Below are 21788 nucleotides of genomic sequence, written 5' to 3' on the forward strand. Positions count from 1 at the left end.
GACCCAGGGATTGAACCCCAGTCTCCCGCATTGTAGGCAGACACTTTACCATCTGAGCCACCGGGGAACGTGCAAATCTAAATCTTCCCTTCTCCACTCCTGTCATCGTGTCCCCCTCATCCCTGTCTCTACCACTGGCAGCTGTTCCTGTGTTTACAGTTGAATGAACCCTTAGTCATCTTCTTTTCCCTGATTGATCAGAATAAGGACAGGGTGTTCAAAAGAAAATAAAAACCTAAATAATTTGGAGTTAAAATTTTAAGTTCTGGGAGCAATGATCTAGTTGACTATATACATTTAAAAATTTTGAAAAGTTTGACAATTATTTCCTTTTTTTTTTTCACCCAACTTTCATTCTTACTTTAAGCTGAAAACTTTACTGTAGATGTAAAACGTATATGTGCTTAGTCGTGTCCAACTCTTTGCGACCTCGTGGACTGTAGCTAGCCTGCCAGGCTCCTCTGTCCATGGGATTGTCCAGGCAAGAATACTGGAGTGGGTTGCCGTGTGTTCTAGGGGATCTTCCAAACCAAGGAATCGAGCCCAGGTCTCCTGCATTGCAGGTGGATTCTTTACTGTCTGAGCCACCAGGGAAGCCCCAAAGAGTGAATAGTTTTGTTTTTTAATCCAAAAGAAAAAAAGCAAACCAGACAATAACAAATGTTGATGAGGATGTGGGGAAATTGAAACACTTGTGTACTGTTGGTGGGAACGTGAAACGGTGTGACTGCTAGGAAAAGCAGTCTGGAGAGTCCTCAAAAAAATTAAAAAATAGAATTTACCATATGACCTAGTAATCCCATTTCCAGATATATATCCAAAAGAATTGGAAGCAGATTCTCAAAAAGGTATTTGTGTACCCATGTTTATAGCAGCATTATCCACAAAGCTGAGATGGAAGCAACTCAGGTGTGCATTGACGGATGAACGGATTATGCAAAATGTATATACATACCATGGAATATTATTAAGCCTTTTAAAAGGAAATTCTGACGCACGCTACAACCTGGATAAAGCTTGAAGGTGCTGTGCTAAGTGAAATAGTTCATTTCAGTTCAGTTGCTCAGTCATGTCCGACTCTTTGTGACCCCATAAACCGCAGCACGCCAGGCCTCCCTGTCCATCACCAACTGCCAGAGTCTACCCAAACCCATGTCCATTGACTCATTGATGCCATCCAACCATCTCATCCTCTGTCGTCCCCTTCTCCTCCTGACCTCAATCTTTCCCAGCATCAGGGTCTTTTCAAATGAGTCAGCTCTTCGCATCAGGTGGCCAAGCCAGTCACAAAAATAAAAATACTGTGTAATTTTGTAATTCCTCTTATATGAGACATCTAATGTAGTCAAACTGATGGAGACAGAAAGGAAAATGAAAGTTACCAGGAGCTGAAGGGAAGAGGGAAAGGGGAAATGTTTCATGGGGATAGTTTCAGATTTGCAGGACGAAAATGTTCTGGAGATTTGTTTCTCAACAATGTGACCCTACTGAACTGTACAGTTAAAACTGGCTAAGATGGAAAATTTTATGTTCTGTATTTTCAACAAGATAAAGTATGTAACTTTTGAATTTTATGGATCACATTAAAAAATAATAATAAACAAGAGAATGATTACTGTTTGGGCCTAACCACTCTTTTCCTTTCAGATTTGTCAGCGCTGTCCGAATTCTTCTCATTTTCTCGCTGACAGAATTAGATCCTCTGTGTAAATTTACCCAGCTTTCTTCTTGTTAGGTGACTGTCCTTAGATACTTTTCCTCTTGAGAAATAGTACTCTTCCACTGTTTTTGCTTTGTCAAGTCTACGTTTTATGTAACCAAACTTAGTTACTTAAGACATTTAGGTGAGTTAAGATCTCAGCTAGTCGTCAGCTTATTAGTGAATTTCCTCTTAACTTAAACTGCCTTAAGCTGATTTTAGTCTACTGGTATTTCTTAGCCAGTGTCATAAAAATATTAGTCGTGAAGAAATAAGTTAGGCCACCAACCTCAACAACACTAGGAGGGCAAGGCATGCAAAATGTAGCAGATAGCAGTCTGATCCTCAATTGCTGCGTATCCATTTAGCCTATGAAGTCAAGAATGGTATGTTTGCCCTCAGAGAATTTACTACTGTTTATGTTAAGGGTGAAGAAAACCTGGTGACCCTGACTTAAAAAGGTTGAGGGTAGTGGTGGCTGAGAACAGACGTGGTCTCAGCTGGCAAGTTTGTTTGAGGTTGCAGATAGTGCCTGGCAACAAATTTTATCTGTATCTATAAATTCCTTCAAAAAACGGACCCCAATCCAAAATGGCACTTGATAGCCTATTTTATAAATGTGTGGGATTAACAATTTATTAAACAAAGTATTTTGGTATTTATGACTGGAAGCTTGTAAAAATAAGTACTGTTAGTAGATTCTCCTGTCTTTATCAGTAGAGATCACCTAACAAGACTGATAACCAGAAATTTGTGGTATTTGCCTCCCTGTAAAAGTAAGTCCTTTTTATGAGCTTAAAACTTTGGGTCTGTCTGACGATTGCCAGATCTCTGTGTGGAACTAATGCCTACTCTTAAGAAGTGTAGCTGTGCAAACTGAGGTGCATTTATCCAGCTGCTGGGCCAACAGCCCTCAGTGCTTTCAGCTTGCTTACAAACTCATTTAAGTGTGCGTATGTAGGTACATGTTCATTTGTGTATGGTGGCAGTGGTTTAGTCAGTAAGTTGTGTCTGGCTCTTGTGACCCCATGGACTGTAGCCCGCCAGGCTCCTCTGTCCGTGGGTTTTCCCAAGCAAGAATACTGTAGTGAGTTTCCATTCCCTTCTCCAGGGGATCTTCTGACCCAGGGATCGAACCTGGGTTTTCTGCATTGTTCAGTTCAGTTCAGTTCAGTCGTTCAGTTGTATCCGACTCTTTGCTACCCCATGAACTACAGCATGCCAGGCCTCCCTGCCCATCACTAACTCCCGGAGTTCACCCAAACCCATGTCCATTGAGTCAGTGATGCCATCCAACCATCTCATCCTCTGTTGTCCCCTTCTCTTCCTGCCTTCAATTTTTCCTGGCATCAGGGTCTTTTCCGATGAGTCAGCTCTTCGCATCAGGTGGCCAGAGTGCTGGAGTTTCAGCTTCGACATCAGTCCTTCCAATGAACACCCAGGACTGATCTCCTGCATTGTAGGCGGATTCTTTATTGATTGAGCCATCAGGAAATCACCCTCATTGGTGTATACACACATGTATTTTTCTACCCCAAGTATCTTCAAGATCTGAGTTATGACTTTGTATATTATTTCTGCTTTTTTTTTTCTTTTGGTTTAGGGTACAAAAACAAACATGTAATGTTTAGTTTTTAATTTTTATTGGATTATAGGTGATTTACAGTGTTGCATTAGTTTCAGATGTACACCAAAGTGAATCAGTTATACATATACATACATTGACTGGTTTTTAGATTTGGTTACCATATAGATCATTACAGAGTGCTGAGTAGGGTTCCCTGTGCTATATAGTAGGTTCTTATTAGTCATTTTATACTGTAGTGTGTATATGTCCCCCCAATCTCACAATTTATCCCTCCCTCCCACCTTGGTAACCATAAGTTTTTCTACATTTAATGTTTCTTTAATATCTGATAAAATTATAAAACTGGTGAGCCAAAGAACACTTTCTGAGAACTTGGTCAATGACTAAGAAGCAGTGATTCAGAAAAGTTTCTAACTAAACTTTAAGCAAGAACAACATGATCTACAGTTCCTATATTTTGTCAGATGAATTTCTTATGTGATTACCACCATTTTTTAACATTTTCTTCAACAATACACAGAACAGTTATAAAATAACTTTTTAGGTGAAACTTGATGGCTGATCAAATGGTACTTGGAAATGGTAAATGGGAACATCTTGATAAATAATCTATCTTTTGAAGACTGTTTGCTAACTTTCTTGGTTGGGTTTTATAATTTTTAAAAGCATTCTGGAGATTAGTTTATATGTATAGAGGAATAATCAGAAGATTTTTAATTTAAATCATTAAAACTTTTATATTTTTCAATATCAATTAGGCTTGGGTTAAAAAATGATTTTGTAAATGTTTTTCATTGAATTCTAAGTGGACTGATTAGTTTACAAAATGTCCATTGTTTTTACTAAGTACCAAGTAACACTTGTGAGTATGTTATATGATGGCCATAAGCTTCAGTAATGTAACTTTTTGCTTTCATAAAGTGAATTTCTTTTAATCATGCCAGATTTTATATATCCAAAATGTGAAGAATATGCTTGTCTTAAAAAGTAGTCACCCATAATCCTCTTCCCAAATGTGGATTCTTATGAAGTCATTTTCGAGAGTAAATTGGCCCAGCTATTTTAGAGCTGTGTCTCACCACTAGCATTTCACCACTGTATCAGCCTCCTCATTCTTCCACTTTTTATCAAATAGCTTTTAGCAGTTTCCTAAAACTAGTTACATCCACATTGCTTGCTGTTAGATACACCCAAGCCGAGGTTTTTTAAAAGGTCTGAGCAGTGGCAGCACCCAGCTGTCTCAGGAGAACGTCTCAGGGACCACACTGAAGGGACCACAGTTAGTGGGAGATGGGTTGCGACACAATTGTTCAAAAACCCAGTATTACTATGTTAGTGGCTCAGTTGTGTCTGGCTTTTTGCAGTCCCACGGACGGTAGCCCGCCAGGCTCATCTGTCCTTGGGATTTCCCAGGCAAGAATGCTGGAGTGGGTAGCCATTCCCTTCTCCAGGGCATCTTCCTCACCCAGGGATAGAACCCTTGTCTCCTGCATTTCAGGCAGATTCTTTACCTTGCTCATGCCTCATATGTGCTTGTGTGAGTTTGTGTGCGCTAATGCACTTACGTCTACCATTCCTTTTCCTTTTTGGCCTTTCAGAGAGCATTTTTCATCTGAATTCTAAGGGTTTAAAGGTTTAACCCTTAATTTTAAGGGGTTGGCATTTCCAAACCCTTTTCTCTTTTAATATTTAAAAATAAGATGAGGAAACAGTGTTACAAAGTAGACACTAGGGATAGCAATTTAAAAAATCATTTTTTCATACATTCAGTTCAGTTCAGTTCAGTCACTCAGTCGTGTCCAACTCTTTGCAACCCTGTGGACTGCTGCACATCAGGCTTCCCTGTCCATCACCAACTCCCAGAGCCTACTCAAACTCATGTCTATTGAGTTGGTGATGCCATCCAACCATCTCATCCTCTGTCATCCCCTTCTCCTCCTGCCTTCGATCTTTCCCAGAATCAGGATCTTTTCCAATGAGTCAGTTCTTCGCATTAGGTACCCAAAGTATTGGAGTTTCAGCTTCAGCATCAGTCCTTCCAAAGAATATTCAGGACTGATTTCCTTTAGGATGGACTGGTTGGATCTCCTTGCTGTCCAATGGTCCAACTCTCACATCCATACATGACTACTGGAAAAACCATAGCTTTGACTAGATGGACCTTTGTTGGTAAAGTAATGTCTCTGCTTTTTAATATGCTGTCTATGTTGGTCATAGCTTTTCTTCCAAGGAGCAAGCACCTTTTAATTTCATGGCTGCAGTCACCATCTGCAGTGATTTTGGAGCCCCCCAAAATAACGTCTTTCACGGTTTCCATTTTTTCCCCATCTATTTGCCATGAAGTGATGGGACTGGATGCCACAATCTTAATTTTCTGAATGTTGAATTTTAAATCAGCTTTTTCACTCTCCTCTTTCACTTTCATCAAGAAGCTCTTTAATTCTTCTTCGCTTTCTGCCATAAGGGTGGTGTCATCTGCGTATCTGAGGTTATTGATATTTCTCCTGGCAATCTTGATTCCAGCCCAGCATTTCACATGATGTACTTATATGAGGCACATGTAGAAGAGCACCAGGAACCTGAAGACCTTCATTCCAGTCCTATTTTTTCAGTCTTTTATTTACTTCCATATAACAAGAACGATATACAATCCTGTTGTCTCTTAAGGCAACTGTATTAGAAAGCCTTACCACAGTGTCCAGCATCTCGTACAGGCACTTTGTGTGTCTTTGGGGTTGGGTTCCCTGTTCCCAGAAGCCTGTGTTTTCCTTTCTTTTTGCATTTTCTCATATTATAGGGGCTTCTCAGGTGGTTCAGACAGTAAAGAATCTCCCTGCAATGCAGGAGACCTGAGTTCTATTCCTGGGTCAGGAAGATCCCTTAAAGAAGGGAACGGCAGCCCACTCCAGTATTCTTGCCTGGAGAATTTCATGGACAGAGGAGCCTGGCCAGCTACAGTCCATGGGTTCACAAAGAGTCAGACATGACTGAGTGACTTTCACTCCACTTCATATTGTTGTAGAATATCCCCCAGTAGTTTTCTAAGAAATTCAATGACAATTTGGTTTCTTTCTCTTTTAAAAATATTTATTTATTTGGCTTTGCTGGGTCTTCACTGTGGCATGTGGAATCTTTAGTTGCAACCTGCAAACTCTTAGTTGCTGCATGGAGGATCCAGTTCCCTGACCAGGGATAAAACCCAGGCCCCCCTGCATCGGGAGCGTGGAGTCTTAGCCACTGGACCACCAGGGAAGTCCCAACAATTTGATTTCTGAACCTTTGTATGTGAGCTGGTTTTGATCTTTAAAAATATATATATATTTTTTAATTTATTTATTTTTGACTGCATCTGGACTTAGCTGTGAAACACAGTATCTTTCATTGTGGCACTAGGGCTCTTTCTCGCAATGTGGGGGCTCCAGAATCTGTGGGCTCAGTAGTTGCAGCTTGAGGGGTTAGTTTCAGCGCAGCTTGTGGGATCTTAGTTCTCCAGCCAGGGACTGAATCCATCTCCCCTGCACTGGAAGGTAGATTCTTAACCACTGGACCAGCAGGGAAGTCCCCTGATCTTTGCAATTAAAAAACTTCAACAATTTTGTTGAGATAAAATGTATATACCATAGAGTTAACCTATTTAGAGCATAAAATTACATGACTTTTAGTATATTTACAGAGCTGTGCAGCCATCACCATAACCTAATTCTAGGACTTTTTTGATCATCCACCAAAGAAAGTTTATATCTATTAACCACAGTTAATTAACCCCATCTACTCTCTGGGGCTTCCTTGGTGGCTCAGGAGTAAAAATTTCACTTGCCAATATAGGAGATGTGGGTTTGATCCCAGGGTTGGGAAGATTCCCCTGGAGAAGGAAATGGCAACCCACTCCGTTATTCATGCCTGGGACATCCCATGGACAGAGGAACCTGGTGGGCAAGGTCCATGGGGTTGCAAGGAATTGGCACAACTTAGCGACTCTGCAATAACAATAATCTACTTTCCATCTCTACAGATTCGTCTATTATGAAATGTACCTAAATGTGATCATACAATATGTGGTTTTCTGTGATGGTTCTTTCACCTAGTAAAATATTTTTTTAGGTTCCTGCATGTGGTATATGTCAAGGCTTCACTCCTTTTTATTGTTGAATAACAGTCTATTGCATGGTTATCTGTGTATCCATTCAACAGCTGATAGACATTTGGGTGGTTTCCAGTTTTAGGATATTACAAACAAAGCTGCTGTGAATATTCATGTATAAGTCTGTTATAGACATATGCTTTTATTTTTCTTGATTTAATGCCGAGAAGTGGAATATTTGAATTATATGGTCTATATGTTTGACTTTTTAAAACATTTTCATATTTCCACCAGCAGTACACTTTCCATAAGCTTTTTGGAAAGAGCTGTTTTGAAATTTCATGCTGGTGTACTTCGTTGTAGGTATATCATTATGCCCACTTTGTGGGCTCTTTCAGTTTGGAGATGAGTTTTCTTCCGTCTGGACAATTTTGTGGCATTGTATCTTTCATTTCCTCTCTGCTATTCTCTGCAATGTCTTTCTAGGACTTCTATTGCTCAGGCTGATTCTTTCACTAGTTTTCTTTCTGTCCTATTATACATTGTTTCATTTGTTCTAATTTCTAGGAGATTTCTTTGACTTTTTCTTCCACCTTCCTTTAAAAAATAATTGTTTTTGTATTTGTATTCTAAGCTCTGTTTCTTTTATGGATGCAATAGCTTCTCTCTCTCTCTCTCAGGTAATTACAGTTTTTAAAAAAGATTTATTCTACTGTCTCCATTGTCTTTCCTCTGAATTCTTCTGTTTGTTCTGGTTTCTCTCTCAGGCTGGAGGCATTCCTTGAATGTCTGTGATCTTCGCATACCCCTCATATTTGAGAGGGAGATGTCAAAAGCTCTCCGAAGCTGCATGTGGATGGTGTATTTCTCTATGATTGGTTAGACGTGACACCTTTGGGGAATCCCCAAATATTAATATCTATTGCGCTTTGATATTTATTTGGAGGGAGATATTAAATGTGTCCAGGGCTCCTGACTGCTGGCTTTGTGGGTGCAGCAAGGGGAAGGGGCCTCCCAATTCAGGATGCAGAACTTCACGTCACCCTCATAGAGCCCAGAATCCCACTTGCACATCAGCTCAGCCTCCATGCCTCCACATTTCCCACAGTCATTTCTGGTTTCCTGGGCTGGGGTGGGAGGGAGCCTGAGGCCTCCTTGGAGATTGATCCAAAACCCATTTCCAGCCCTTGCCTGTCCTGTAGTCGGTGGCCCTGTGCCTTTTGGTTCATAGCTCATGGGTGGCTCTGCAGGGTACACTGGCCTCCTGCCAATGCCCAGCTGCCCACATTGGGTGGGAGCTCCTTTCTCTTGTTGAAGCAGTTTCTGCTGCTCCATCGGCTTTCAGATTGGCTGGCATTTTATAATATTGTAAATCAACTACACTTTAATTTAAAAAAAAGAAGAAATCTCTCTTCCGTTTTTTGCCTCCTTTCTTGTACACCTCATCCAGGCAGGTTTGTACTTAAAAAAAAAATTTTTTTTAATTATTTATTTTTTGCAGCACTGGATCTTCGTTGCTGTGTGCAGACTTTCTCTAGTTGTGGAGAGCAGAGGCTTCTCTCTAGTTGCGTTGTGATGGCTTCTGGTTGCGGTGGCTTCTCTGGTTGCGGAGCTTGGGCTCCAGGGTGTGCGGGTTCCATAGTTACAGCTCCTGGGCTCTAGAGCACAGGCTCAGTAGTGGTGGTGCCTGGGCTTAGTTGCTGCACGGCATGTGGGATCCTACTGGATCAGGGATAGAACCCGTGCTCCCTGCATTGGCAGGTGGATTCTTAACCACTAGACTACCAAAGAAGCCCAGGTGTGTACCCTATTATTGACTATACCTTATTTGTAATGTCTTCTCTGTCATCTTAGTGGAGTTTGGGGAGAGAGGGGATAAGTACTTCTCCTCTGGATTCATCAGCGCATTGGTGTTCCCTGTGTGACAGGCACTCCTCCAGGTGTTGGGACGGCAGCTGACATTCTAGGGAGAATGGAGACTAGGGTGTGTGTAAGGACTCCATGGAGAACAGACATACGTAGTAAGTAGGTAAGTTCCAGTGTGTTAGAAAGTGTACGTGCTACAGAGAGACAGGGAAGGGATGGAGGAAAATGGAGCATGGAAGTTCAGGGATGAGGCTGCCATTTGAAACACTGAGGAGGTAACATTTGGATAAAGACCCAAAGAAGCTGAGGGCATGCACCATGCATACCCAGGGCAGGATGCTCCGGACAGAGAGAAGTGCCCCAGCAAAGGCCATGAGGTGGGATTGCTGGGGGTGGGGGGTGAGGGGTAAGGAGGATTTGCTGGAGCAGATGAGTGAGGGGAGAGAACAGGAAAGGAGCTTGGAGGTGGAGAGAGGTCCCAGTCACGTGGGGTCTTGTCAGTCTTTATAAGGTCTTGGGCTTTCTCTAGGGGCCACATGGGGAGCCATAGCCATTTTGAGGGGAGGGTTGACATGGTGAGACAGCCCTTATTTCAAAAGGCTCACTCTGGTTGCTGGGTTCAGAACAGACCATGGCAATTGGAAGCAGGGTGACCTGTCAGGATGCTGCTACAGTGAACCAGAGCAATGATTGGTGGCTTGGATGGGGGTGATGTGGAGATTGAGATGGAGCATGGGCTTCTGGATTTATTTTGAAAGTAGAACCTGCAGAGTTCCTTGGACTCTGATGTGAGGTGTGAGAAAAAGGATGATCAGAAATGACTCCAGGATAATTGGCCTGAGCAAGGGTGGAGCTGTCTTTAGTCGGAATGAGAAGGCTGCAGGTGGGTGGAGTGGGTGTGGATGGAAAGAGGAGGTTCCGTTCCGGACACACTTGGTTTGCAGTGTCTTAGTTGGCTTCCAAGAGGAGATGTCAAACAGGCAAGACCAGGCTGAAGATGGAAACGTGGGAGTCCCCTGGTCTAAGAATGGCATTTCACGTGGGCTTAGGTGAAATTGATGTGTCGATGCAGGTTCGATTGCTTGTAACAAATGAACCGCCCTGAGGGAGAAGATTGATGGTGGGGGAGATTGTAGGGGTGGGTGAAGGGTACCTGGGAACTCTGAACTTTCTGTTTAATTGTGCCGTGGGACCAAAATTCTTCTGAAAAACAAAGTCTATTTGTTTATGAGACTTGATGGTATGGCCAAGGGAGTAAGCGTGCAAGACAAGAGACGCAAAAACCTGCAGTGCCCTCCTTCAGGAGGAAGGAGAGGTGGCGGTAGGGACAGCACATGTGGCAGAAAGAAAGAAGAGTAGGAAAGCGTGCTGTCTTGAAAGTCAAAGCAAGAAAGTGGTTCAGGATGGGGGGCAGGATCCACAGGGTCAGATGCTGACAGTGGGTCAAGTAAGACGGAGATGGAGCTGACTGTCGGAATTCCCAAGGGAGAAGCCAGTGTGACTTTGCAAGAGCAGTTGAGTGGGGTGGTGAAGATGCAAGCAGACTGGAGAGGCTTAGGAGGGTGAGAGGAGACAGTGACTACAGGCAACTAATGGAGGCACTTTGCTGAGAAGCTGCAGTGAAATAGAGCAACATAAAACTTTTGTGTTTTTTTTTGGCTTTGAGATTGGAGAAATGCAAGTATGATGGCACGATGCTATAATTCAAATCTGTCTTTGCTTAGCAGGAATCCCAATTTGAATTTTAAACGTACAGAAAGCCCTGCCTTTTTTGTAGGTGCATCTTCATGGATGCAGCATGATATAAGGCAGAGAGAGCTGAGCCAGGAAGACCACCTTCCGATGACTCAGGAAAGCAAGCATCACTCCTTGGCAAAGTCATCTGGGTCTCAGTTTCCTGGTCTGCAGCGTAAGACGCTGATCTCCAAGGATCTAGCTATGTGATATGGCATGAATGGGTGACTTGAAAAGCAAGGGAGATAAAAGCTGGGAAAGGCAGACAATGTCTGCTTGCTTCTTCCATGGGAAGTTAGGAGTTTAAAGAAAGCACAACTAATGTTGTAAAGATGTGGGCTTAAGAATTTGTAGATTAATGCTAGTAGAGATTTTGATCCGTTTCCAACTACCAAACCCATCCCCTCAATGAAAAGCATGTTCACCCCAGAAATTTTATAAAACATGAAAATATAATAATGAACATTAAAATCACCCATTATCCCAACATCTAGAGATAAATGATAGTAACATTGTGGAGTCATTTCCTTCAAGCTTTCTATCCATAAATATAATACCATATTTCCCCTCTTCCCTCAATGAAAAATGCCTCTATAATTGTATCCTGTTTTTTTTTCAGTGACAGCTTCACAAGCATGTTCCCTGCATCACTAAATATTCTTCACTCTTCTTGAAAAGTGAAAGTGAAGTCACTCAGTCGTGTCCAACTCTTTGCGACCCCATGGACTGTAGCCTACCAGGCTTCTCAGTCCATGGGATTTTCCAGGCAAGAGTACTGGAGTGGGTTATCATTTCCTTCTCCAGAGGATCTTCCAGACCCAGGGATCGAACCCGGGTCTCCTGCATTGTAGGCAGACGCTTCACCCTCTGAGCCACCAGGGAAGCCCATACAGCTGTTCAAAATTCCATCCTAGGAATACACTGTAACTTAGTCTTTCTATGAGTGGGCATTTATAGCGATCATAAATAGTGCTGATAAAAGAAGTGTTAGGATGTTCAACTTTGCACATAAATCTTCGTATTTTAGGCTTCCCTGGTGGTCCAGTGATTAAGACTCCACCTTGCAACACAGTGGACACCAGTTCAAGTCCATGGTCCAGGAAGATCCCACCCGTCTTGGGGCAACTAAGCCCACGTGCCACAACTGCTGAGCCTGTGCTCCAGAGTCCCGTGCTCCAGAATCCCACACTCCACAACAAGAGAAGCCGTGGCAATGGGAAGCCCACGCACTGCAACTGGAGGGTAGCCCCCACTGGCCGCAAATAGAGAAAGCCAGCACACAGCAACGAAGACCCAGCAGAGCCAAAAAGGCTTAAAAATGAATAAACAAATAAATAAATCTTTGCATGTCTTATTCTTTCTTTGGCATAAACAGCCAGTTGTAGAATTATTCACTGGTCCAATGGGTGGAAGCATTCTCAAGGCTCTTGGGCATATTGCCAAAAACCACCTCAACACATCTGCCTCTCTTACCTTCCAGAGAGGTTGTAACAATTTACTTTCCCGCCTTCACTGTGTGTGTCGATTGCATCATGCTGTTACAAACCTTGCCAACTTCCTATGACTTCTTTTTAAAAGTCACCTTTCACTGAATATAAGGCAAAGTTTATTACTTATTAAAACAGCATTGTAGGGGGAGTGATTCAGTTTCCAGTATATTTTTGTGTGCCTACATGCTCTGGGCACTGTGCCAGATGCTTTCTTGTTTACTCCTGTTTATTGTGAACACCACACCCTTAGAAAGTAGGCGGCATCCTTTCCTTGTCCAATCCTAGGAGTCTGTGTTGAAAGACACACAGTTGGGGAATTCCCTGGCAGTCCAGTCATTAGGATTCTGTGCACCTACTGCCAAGGACACAGGTTTGATTCCTGCTAAGGGAACTAAGATCCTGCAAACTTCGAGGTGCAGCCAAAAAAACCCCAAAAGACACACAGTTGGTCTGATGTATGGTCGAGATCGATACCCAGGGCTCTTGATTCCAAGCTTGGCACTTCGGTATTTACTTATTTTACTACACCTCACCTGTTTCAAATGGCTGAGAATAATCTTTATGACTCTAAGCTATTTCCCATTTTATTGTGTGTGCTCAGTCCCTCAGTCATGTCCGACTCTCTGTGACCCCATAGACTATAGCCCAGCCAGGCTCCTCTGCTTGTGGAATTTTCCAAGCAAGAATACTGGAGTGGGTTGTCATTTCTTCCTCCAGGGGATCTTCCAAACCCAGGGATGAACCCACGTTTCCTGTGTCTCCTGTGTTGGCAGGCAGTCTTTACCACTGCACCACCTGGAATCAATTTTATTATAAAAGACTAAAAGGTATTCACAGCTTACCAGTTTTTTTTTAAGGTTTTGCGAATAAAAAAATATCAAATTCTAAAGTCAATGATAATTCTGAAATTCTGCTTTACCAGGAGACATCCTAGTCCCCTGCTCCTTGCCTCGTCAGAGTGAAAGTGGTTCAACAAAAGGTGAGTCCAACAGGGCTAGGAAGGGGCCAAGCTGATTGTCCTCTTCTCTCCTAGACTGGTTGCTGCTACTGCTGCTGCTAAGTCGCTTCAGTCATGTCCAACTGTGCAACCCCATGGACTGCAACCTACCAGACTCCATCCGTGGGATTTTCCATGCAAGAGTACTGGAGCGGGTCGCCAGTGCCTTCTCCACCTAGACTGGTTACCAGTGTTTGTAAAGGCTTGAGATGAGCTAGAGAGAGTGAGTGACGCTATTCCGATGGAGAGTACCTTTAGGTACTGCAAGCCACAGGCAGCACTTGAATGCTGTGGGAGGGGTGTGTGTGCGTTCTCTTTTGGCAAGCCTTAGGAGCCATGAGGCTATATACTTCTATACTTGGTCTTCTGCACAGCACACATTGAAAACTGGCTGTTGGATCTTCAGACACTTGAGACAAGTATTTATAGCAATTTCATGAGGACAGTCTTTTCATGCCCCGAAACAAATTTTAAACTGTGACCGTTGACCCACGGGTCTTTATTTCTGTACTCACTATCTGATGGGGACAGTAGAAGTGAGTTGAAGCTGTTCTATTTTCCCTTCACTTCAAAAAGGCCTGGCCACAGTCTATAGTTCAGAACAGCTTAATATGGACATCCTAGGCCACACCAGGTTTTTTTTTTTTTTTTTTCCAGGACACAGCGAGGGTGGACTTGGAAACTGGCATAACATTGAGCTGTGCCTAACTTTCACCCATTGCCAGTCTCTCTATTTCCTGTGTTAGGATGACTTGTAATCTCTCCTGAGGAAGTTTTGGGGAGGTTCTGCACAATTCCCTGGTTCTTGCTATGATAATGCAGCATCATTTAGATGCTGGACTCTGCAGACTAAAAAGTCCTGCTCTCACAATGGCTGAACCTGCTGTCTATTTAAGCAGAATATTTAAGCACCACGATTCAATCCTGTTACAACCAAGAGGAAAGAGGAGGCCCAGAGCAGGCTGACAGCAGGAGAGGCTTCAAAAAAAAAACGAGCTTCTCAGATGGTTCTCACTCTGTTCCTGGTCATGGTGGTCTCCTAGAATTGCAGCTGAAAACCCCTGTAACCTTCACGAGCTAGAAAAGCTTCTCTCCAGCAGTAGAGGGGCAGGGTGCTTAGAAATACTCTGAGCAAAATACTTTGAGAGGGGAGGGATGGGAGGGACAGAAATGAGAAGCAGCCATAGAAGGCCAGAGACGGGGTGGAATTGGGACCAAAACGGTGGGTGGAGGGAGGGAGGAAAAATAAGCGGAATGGGAAGCTCAGAACAGAAGATATAAAGGAAAGTGCCAACTAGTGAAAATCTTGAGAAAGGATGGTTGGAGTGGGGGACAGACGACTGGGGAGCAGTTGAGAAAAATAGCAATTAGTACTGCTAAAAATAAAGACCAATTTAGAGACAAAGCCAGATACACAGGAGGAAAATAGGACTGCCAGAAAGACAATTCCTCGTAAACCAGATCCTCAAGAAAGTGGGGCTAATGACACTCCGTCTTGGGCTGTTTTGCATAAGAAATGAGATAATAGATTTGACTGGAGCTGGCCACCGCGGAGCAGGTGACAGGCGGCGGGAAAGGAGGAATCAGAAGCAGAACTCAGTGTGGCCCGATTTCCAGGGTTGATCGCCAAGGCCCTGCCGACAGGTGCACCACGTGAGTGGCGCCCAAAGTTAGGGTCTCCCGCCAGCCGGCGTGCCGGGCAGAGGCATCGCTCAGCGCTGAAACCGGAGGGGGTCCTACCCTACGGAATTCGCCCGAGGCCGGCCCTTGGAGCCACAAGACCAAGGGCAGGAGGCGCCTAAATTTCAGTGCCCGCGCAGCGCGGCCCGGGAGAGGGCGCCCACCGGCGCGGGCTCGGCTTGCTCCGCCCGCGGACATCGCGGCCCGGGGCCAGGCGACGCCCCCGCTGGCTTTCGCGGCCGTGGGAGGACCCAATGCCCACGGTGTCGGGCAGGCCGGGGAGCGCGGGGATCCTGGAACCCGAGGCAAGAGGGAGAAGGCCGTGGGCTGCACCTGGGCTTTGCAGAACCACGACATCTCAGCTTTCCGGTCTCGGAACCAGGAGGTGACCTTCACCTGCCGCCCAGCAAAAGCGCGCGGAATCTCGAAGCGCAGTGCGCTGGAGGATCCGCGCCCGTTTCTCGGGGCTGCAGGGAAAAGGCGGGAGGCCAGGATGGGCGCTGGAGCTGGGAGCCGGGCAGGGCTGGGCTGGGCGGGGCTCGGACGGCATCTCTGGAGAACCCGGCCAGGCGGCGAGGGGTCCCCGGGACGCGCGAGCCGCCCGGGCAAGGCTCCTAAGTCTCGGGCGGCGCGGGCCACTTCCGAGCGAGTGCGCGCCTTCTTGGGCTCTTGGCCGGGCTCTTGGACTCCCGGCGTTTGGGAGTCACCCGGGTGCGCCCTGCCCGCCCAGGCACCCCGGGGCGGGACCACGGGGCTCCCACGGGGGCGGGCCGGTAGGGCGCTCTGATCGCGCCACGCGGCGCTTGGCCCGGAGGAGGGCGGCAGGGTGGGGGCCGCGCGCTCCGGGGCGGTGCTGAGCCAGCTCCTCCTCCTCCTCTGGCCTCCTCCTCCTCGTCTTCCTCCGGCTCAGCAGCCGCGCAGCCCGGCTGCTCCTCCTTCCTCCCCGGGGTGCTCGCGGCGATGTTCAACCGCGCCGTGAGTCGACTGAGCAGGAAGCGGCCGCCGTCAGGTAAGCGATTTCCAGGGCTCCGCGGGCTGGGGATTGGGGCGCCCCCAGGGGCCGCGATGAGCCGCCCGGGCTGGTGCTGCCTGCCCCCACCTCCCCGGGCATCCTTCCCTCCTGCCCGGGGTCGGGTGCGGCTCAGCGATGCCCCGGGCAGGACGCGCCACTTCTCCCTGCTCTGTCCAGCGTCCCCGCGGTCCCAGTCTCGGCGGGAGCGCTGAGTCCCGAGACGCGCGTTGGAGAGGAAGTTTGTCTGAAAGGAGGAACAACAGCCGTTTTCTTCTTAGTGATGGTCTGGGAGAAAAAGGAGATCCAAAACACCTCCAAACTTTGCAGGTAGCATGGGCTCTAGATTCCGAAAGCAGAACGGAGTTCTGGAGGTCTTCGCCTCCGCTGCGGTCGTTGGTGCGCAGCGCGGAGCCCGCGGAAGGCACGCCCGGACCCGGGGCATCCAACTGGGCGGCCAGGCCTGGGTTGCAGGGCGTCTTCGGTTCTGCGCCGAGGAGCCGAAATGTAGGGCGGAGAAGGATGGTGAATACCGGGTGAAGGGCGCATCTGCAGTTCGCGCCAGGAAACAACAGACGTTACAAAGGATTCAGCTTGGCTGTCGCTCTGGACCAGCCTGTCACTCTGGACCAACCACAGTTGGGAGCGTTTCGATAGGACGAAGAGCTTGTGGTGAAGATGAAACCATGTCCTTGATTCCAACCATCTCACCCTTTTTGTTTCTTGCAGCTCAGCCCCTTTTAGCGCTCCAGGTGGGACCTAGTGAATTCTCTTCACTCTTAGGACAACCCATTGAGATAGGCATTGTCCTCAGCCCTCTCCACCAGGCAGCTGTTAGGTAACTTGCTCCAAGTCACACTTAGGTGATGGAGAATCTTTCAAACCCAGCTCAGCCTGACTCTGGGGTTCAGAGGCTTTTCTGCCACCTCCCACTCCAAGAGTCGCTTCTGCTGGTACCAAGAGGGTCTGTACATGTTGGCCCCTATCTTTTTTTCACCTCGTGTCTTATTTTATGAGGGACACTGTGGTTAAGAGGATGAGTTGAAAGTAGATCGACTGAGTCCAAGTCCCACCTCCACTAGGAGGTACACTGCTGCTGCTGCTAAGTCGCTTCAGTCGTTTCCCACTCTGTGAGACCCCAGAGATGGCAGCCCACCAGGCACCCCCACCCTGGATTCCCAGGCAAGAATACTGGAGTGGGTTGCCATTTCCTTCTCCAATGCATGCATGCATGCTAAGTTGCTTCAATCGTGTCGGACTCTGTGTGACCCCATGGACAGCAGCCCACCAGGCTCCTCCGTCCACGGGATTCTCCAGGCAAGAATATTGGAGTGGGTTGCCATTTCCTTCTCCAACTAGGTGCACTATCTCTGTGCAGACAAGGATCTGCAGAATGGCGATAAAATACCCCTCCTTAAACGCTGAATTGAAACTGCTTTCCCATCCATCATATTTTGCAAATTATTCCCTCTAATATTGAGAACAACTCAAAGTAGGACTCCATAGAGTTATTGTAAATTGCTTATATTAGTGTTAGTATTAGGGGTCATGTAAACTTTTCTGTGTTGCCTGTGAGTCAAAGGCTTTCCCTGTTGGGTGTTTGCTTTGAAAGTGATAGTCACTCAGTTGTGTCTGACTCTTTGCGACCCCATGGACTGTAGCCCACCAGGCTTCTCTGTCCATAGAATTCTCCAGGCAAGAATGCTGGACTGGGTAGTCATTTTTTTCTCCAAGGGATCTCCCCGACCCAGGGATCAAACCCAGGTCTCCTGCATTGCAAGCAGATTCTTTACTGTCTGAACTATTCGATTTAGCCATTCCCTGTTGTTGGATGTTCACAGGCCAAAGGAGTGGTGCTCAGAGCCTGGAGTCTAAAGTTACTTACACCCCTGGTTCCTACCCTGACTCTAGCCTTCAGCTGCCTTGAGCAAGTTACTTGACCTCAGAGCCATTGCTAAATGGGAAATTTGGGACCTGGTTGCTAAACCATAGGTAGCTTGAAATTGGCTATTTTAGTGGCTATTTCCACCATGGAAATCAGCAGATGTTAAAAATCACGTGTTTTTTTTTTTTTTTTTTTTAATTCTAGGAGAGCTGCTGTCCATACTTAGTGTCCATTTTCCCATCTGTACAGTGGGTTTCATAGAGTTGTGGAACTAAATATACAAAAGCATATATATGTATATATATATGAAGTCTCCAGTACAGTGCCTGGCATAACTGAGGATAATGGTTAGCTGTTATCTTTTCCACCTTTTTCCTATTATAAATAGAGCTGCTTTGAACATCCCTGCACAGGTCGGTTTTGGGGTGAAGTCTTCCAAATAGAACAAGCGAATTATGGATCACACATGGTTTTAGGGTGCTGTTGCATATGTGCAGATTGTACCCCAGAAAGACTGGGGGCAGTTTTAGGGATACCAGTGAAGTGTACCTCTTTCAGAGTAACACATTTTAAGGCTGATGAAATGTGGTTAGGTCACTGATAGAAAGATCAATAGGTACAAATCGTGGATTGGTGTTAAATGTCTGGCTTCCAGGAGCCTGGTTTCTTTATGATTTTTAGGTTTAACGTCTGTCTCTGGGTAGGAAAGGACAAATGAGCCTCTGCAAGTTTGGTCATCACCACCCAGCAGTGAGAAAGGGGGAATGTGGGCCCTGAGGCAAAGGCACTGGGAAGCCAGCCAAGTGATCCAGGGGACTGTGGACTGAACTTTTTTTTTTTTTTCTTTTTTGGTGATTCTGAATTATTTTCCTAAAGTGGCTGTCCAAATTGTATAAGCATCTAGCCCCACAAAAACTCGATCCATCCCTGCTGGACCCTGACTCAGACCTGGCTGCAGTCCTGCCTCCCAGCTCCTTTTACTCCAAACCTTTTCTGTTTCTCCACAAAATCTAATTGGAGACCATGTCTTTAAACTGAGGTTTGGCACTCCCAACCCTTAATTCCAAGTTTCGAAGTGTGATTCAAAGTGTGAATGTTCTCCTTTCTGAGGTTTATCAAAGTGTGTTCATGAACCACAAGGGGGTGGGGGTGGTCTGATAAAATGCAGCTTTCCAGGCCATGACCCAGACCCCTCCCCTGTCTGATTCTGTCTTGAGCACCCAAGGTGGGATGGAGTGTTGGCTGCATTTTTGACAAGCGCTCAGTTGGTTCTTAGGCTACTGAAGTGTGAGGAACCCTGGATGATTCCCTGCACCCACGCTGCCCCCCACGATGACTTGTGACGTTGATGGTACCTGGGATGCTCTTCACTTGAAAAAAAAAAGCCAAAGCCATAGCCTTCCACCGCCCTGTGTGACCAGAACAGGACTGAACCACCGGGGGAATTCCCCACCCAGCCCCGAGCCTGTTATACATTATCCCATTAAACCTCTGGGACCAGCTGCAGATTTATTGCTGGGCTTAAGTTTTTATTTAAAGATGACAGTTGACATAACAATTTAATGTCTTTGTTATAACACTCCAACAGCAGGACTGGGTTGGCTGCTGGGGGAAATCTTCCCTGCAGAACATCACTGGGCTGGCCTGTGGGCTCAGAGAGAAGGAAGGAGACAGAGAGGACGGGCTGGGAGAGGGGCATCATTTATACATGCGTGTTCCACACCGGCTGAGTCCTCAGTGCCAACTCTGAACATGGGCACGAGCAGCTTGCACGCTGGTGGGTGCCAGGCGCTCGGGGTGCTTTACTTGTCTTCACAGACTTTGTATTGGAACCGATGTGTTTTTTTTTCCCCTCGCTGTTAGAAATTGTGGAAACTAGGCAGGTGCTGGGCTGGGCCATGTCCTCGGGTTTCCTGGGTGAACTGAGTCACTTCCCTCCCTGGGGTTGAGTAATCCCCCTTGGGCTCCTGCTGCTGGGCTCTGGGAACTTGCTGTTTAAACTGTACTAAATTTACTCCCACCCATTTCATCTGCTTCCCCCAGATAGCTCTCCAGGGCAGCAACCCCGGGGGTGGCAGTGGGGGTCAGAGGGGCCCACGTGGGCGACAGCAGCGGCTCCTCGATAAGAGCTGTCAGGAGGCGTTCACTGGGGCAAAACAGTGCCTTGCAGGCTTCCGGGGACCAGTTTCCCTCCCGAGCAAGTACCCTGCTCTCGAGGGCCCAGTGCCTGTGGTTCGGTTCTGCTGCCCCTGGTCTGGGGTGCTCTCAGGGAACCCCTCATCTGGCCTGCCTTCTCTCCCGGTGCCCCCATCCCCAGCTCTGCTCCTGGGTGGCTGGACATCCCCCCGCCTCTGACCTGTGTCCTCCCAGAACTCCAGGAGACCCACTCTTCCAGACCTCCTGCCTCCCTCTCTCTCAGCACCAGAAACACAGCCTGTCCATCTTGTTTCTGCTTGAACAGCGCAGAGACCGTCAAGGGACAGGGACAGTCTGGAGCCGCCTATTTGAGAAGGACTCAGAGCTCTGACCCGAGCCCAGAGCTGCTGGCGTGACCTCACGCAGTATCCATTTTGTCCTCTTAGCTCACCTGTATTAATACTGAGAGTGAGTGTGATGCGCTGGCTTTTCTTTTTCCTTCCCTGCCTCCCTGTTGCCTTGCTTCACATCCTTCCTTCCTTCTTTCTGTCTCTCCCTCTCCAATCAGGACATTAAAAGCCAACAACACCATCATCAACCGTCTTGCAGTTCAGTTCAGTCACTCAGTCATGTCTGACTCTCTGTGACCCCATGAACCGCAGCACGCCAGGCCTCCCTGTCCATCACCCGAAGTGATGGGGGAGACTCCCGGAGTCCACCCGAACTAATGTCCATTGAGTCGATAATGCCATCCTACCATCTCATCCTCTGTCATCCCTTTCTCCTGCCTTCAATCTTTCCCAACATCAGGGTCTTTTCAAATGAGTCAGCTCTTCGTATCAGGTGGCCAAAATATTGGAGTTTCAGCTTCCAGCATCAGTCCTTCCAATGAACACCCAGGACTGATCTCCTTTAGGATGGACTGGTTTTATCATCCCACATGTCTTTATCATCCCACAAATGAAGGATGTTTCAACACCCCCAATAGTAGGAAAGATACAATCTCATGTAAAGAACTGTCCTGATAACAAGAATCTTCTAGAGGCTGTTGCTTCTAGTGAGAGGCTCTGGGTTGTTGAGGGACAGGGAAGATAGGAAGACCTGTCCCACTGTAGCTCTTGTCTTTTGTACTGTGTAAATAAATGCATTTATTTACTTAAAAAAGACAACCCCAGACTGCCCTTACTTGGTCAACACAGCTCACTTTGGTAAATATTTCCTCCTGCTCATTCTCATTCCTTCATGGACCAGTGAAGAAAATTTCATGCAGTGTGTGGCAAGGCAGGCAGTGGCCATCAGGGAATGCCTGGCCTTATCTTCTCTGTCAATTTTAAGTTCCCTGAGAAAAAGGGCCTGCCTTTTATTTCTTGCATCTTACTCAGCCCTTCCCTTTGAAGCCTTTGCAGCCAGACAGCCTAGGGTTGAGTCCTAGCTCATCTAGCTCCTGGCTTGCTCCTCTGCTTGTCTTGGTTTCCTCATCTGTAATGGGCCAGTGATGGACCCAGGCTCCAAGGGTTGTGGTCGGGTTGAGACGGGAGGTAATCGGTGTTCAGTACGTGCCGGATCTTTGTACAACCATCATCCTCCTTTCTGCCTTACCCTCCACCCCAACAATCTATCAGA

At 46.5% G+C, this 21788-nt stretch overlaps 1 protein-coding gene across 2 annotated transcripts in view; it reads left to right on the plus strand.

Moving 5' to 3' along the window:
* Positions 1-15393: 15393 nt before the first annotated feature.
* The window catches only part of RGS10 (regulator of G protein signaling 10), a 41533-nt gene continuing 35138 nt past the window's right edge, over positions 15394-21788 (plus strand). The window contains exons 1-2 of one of the 2 annotated variants that reach the window (XM_027529203.1): positions 15394-15520; positions 16046-16144. In XM_027529203.1, the coding sequence (XP_027385004.1) occupies positions 16096-16144 (49 nt within the window). In that variant the 5' untranslated portion in view covers positions 15394-15520; positions 16046-16095. The remainder of the gene's footprint in view (positions 15521-16045; positions 16145-21788) is intronic. The other variant, XM_027529204.1, reaches the window with a different exon arrangement.

Source organism: Bos indicus x Bos taurus, chromosome 26 (assembly GCF_003369695.1).
Source record: "Bos indicus x Bos taurus breed Angus x Brahman F1 hybrid chromosome 26, Bos_hybrid_MaternalHap_v2.0, whole genome shotgun sequence".
Classification (NCBI taxonomy): domain Eukaryota; kingdom Metazoa; phylum Chordata; class Mammalia; order Artiodactyla; family Bovidae; genus Bos; species Bos indicus x Bos taurus.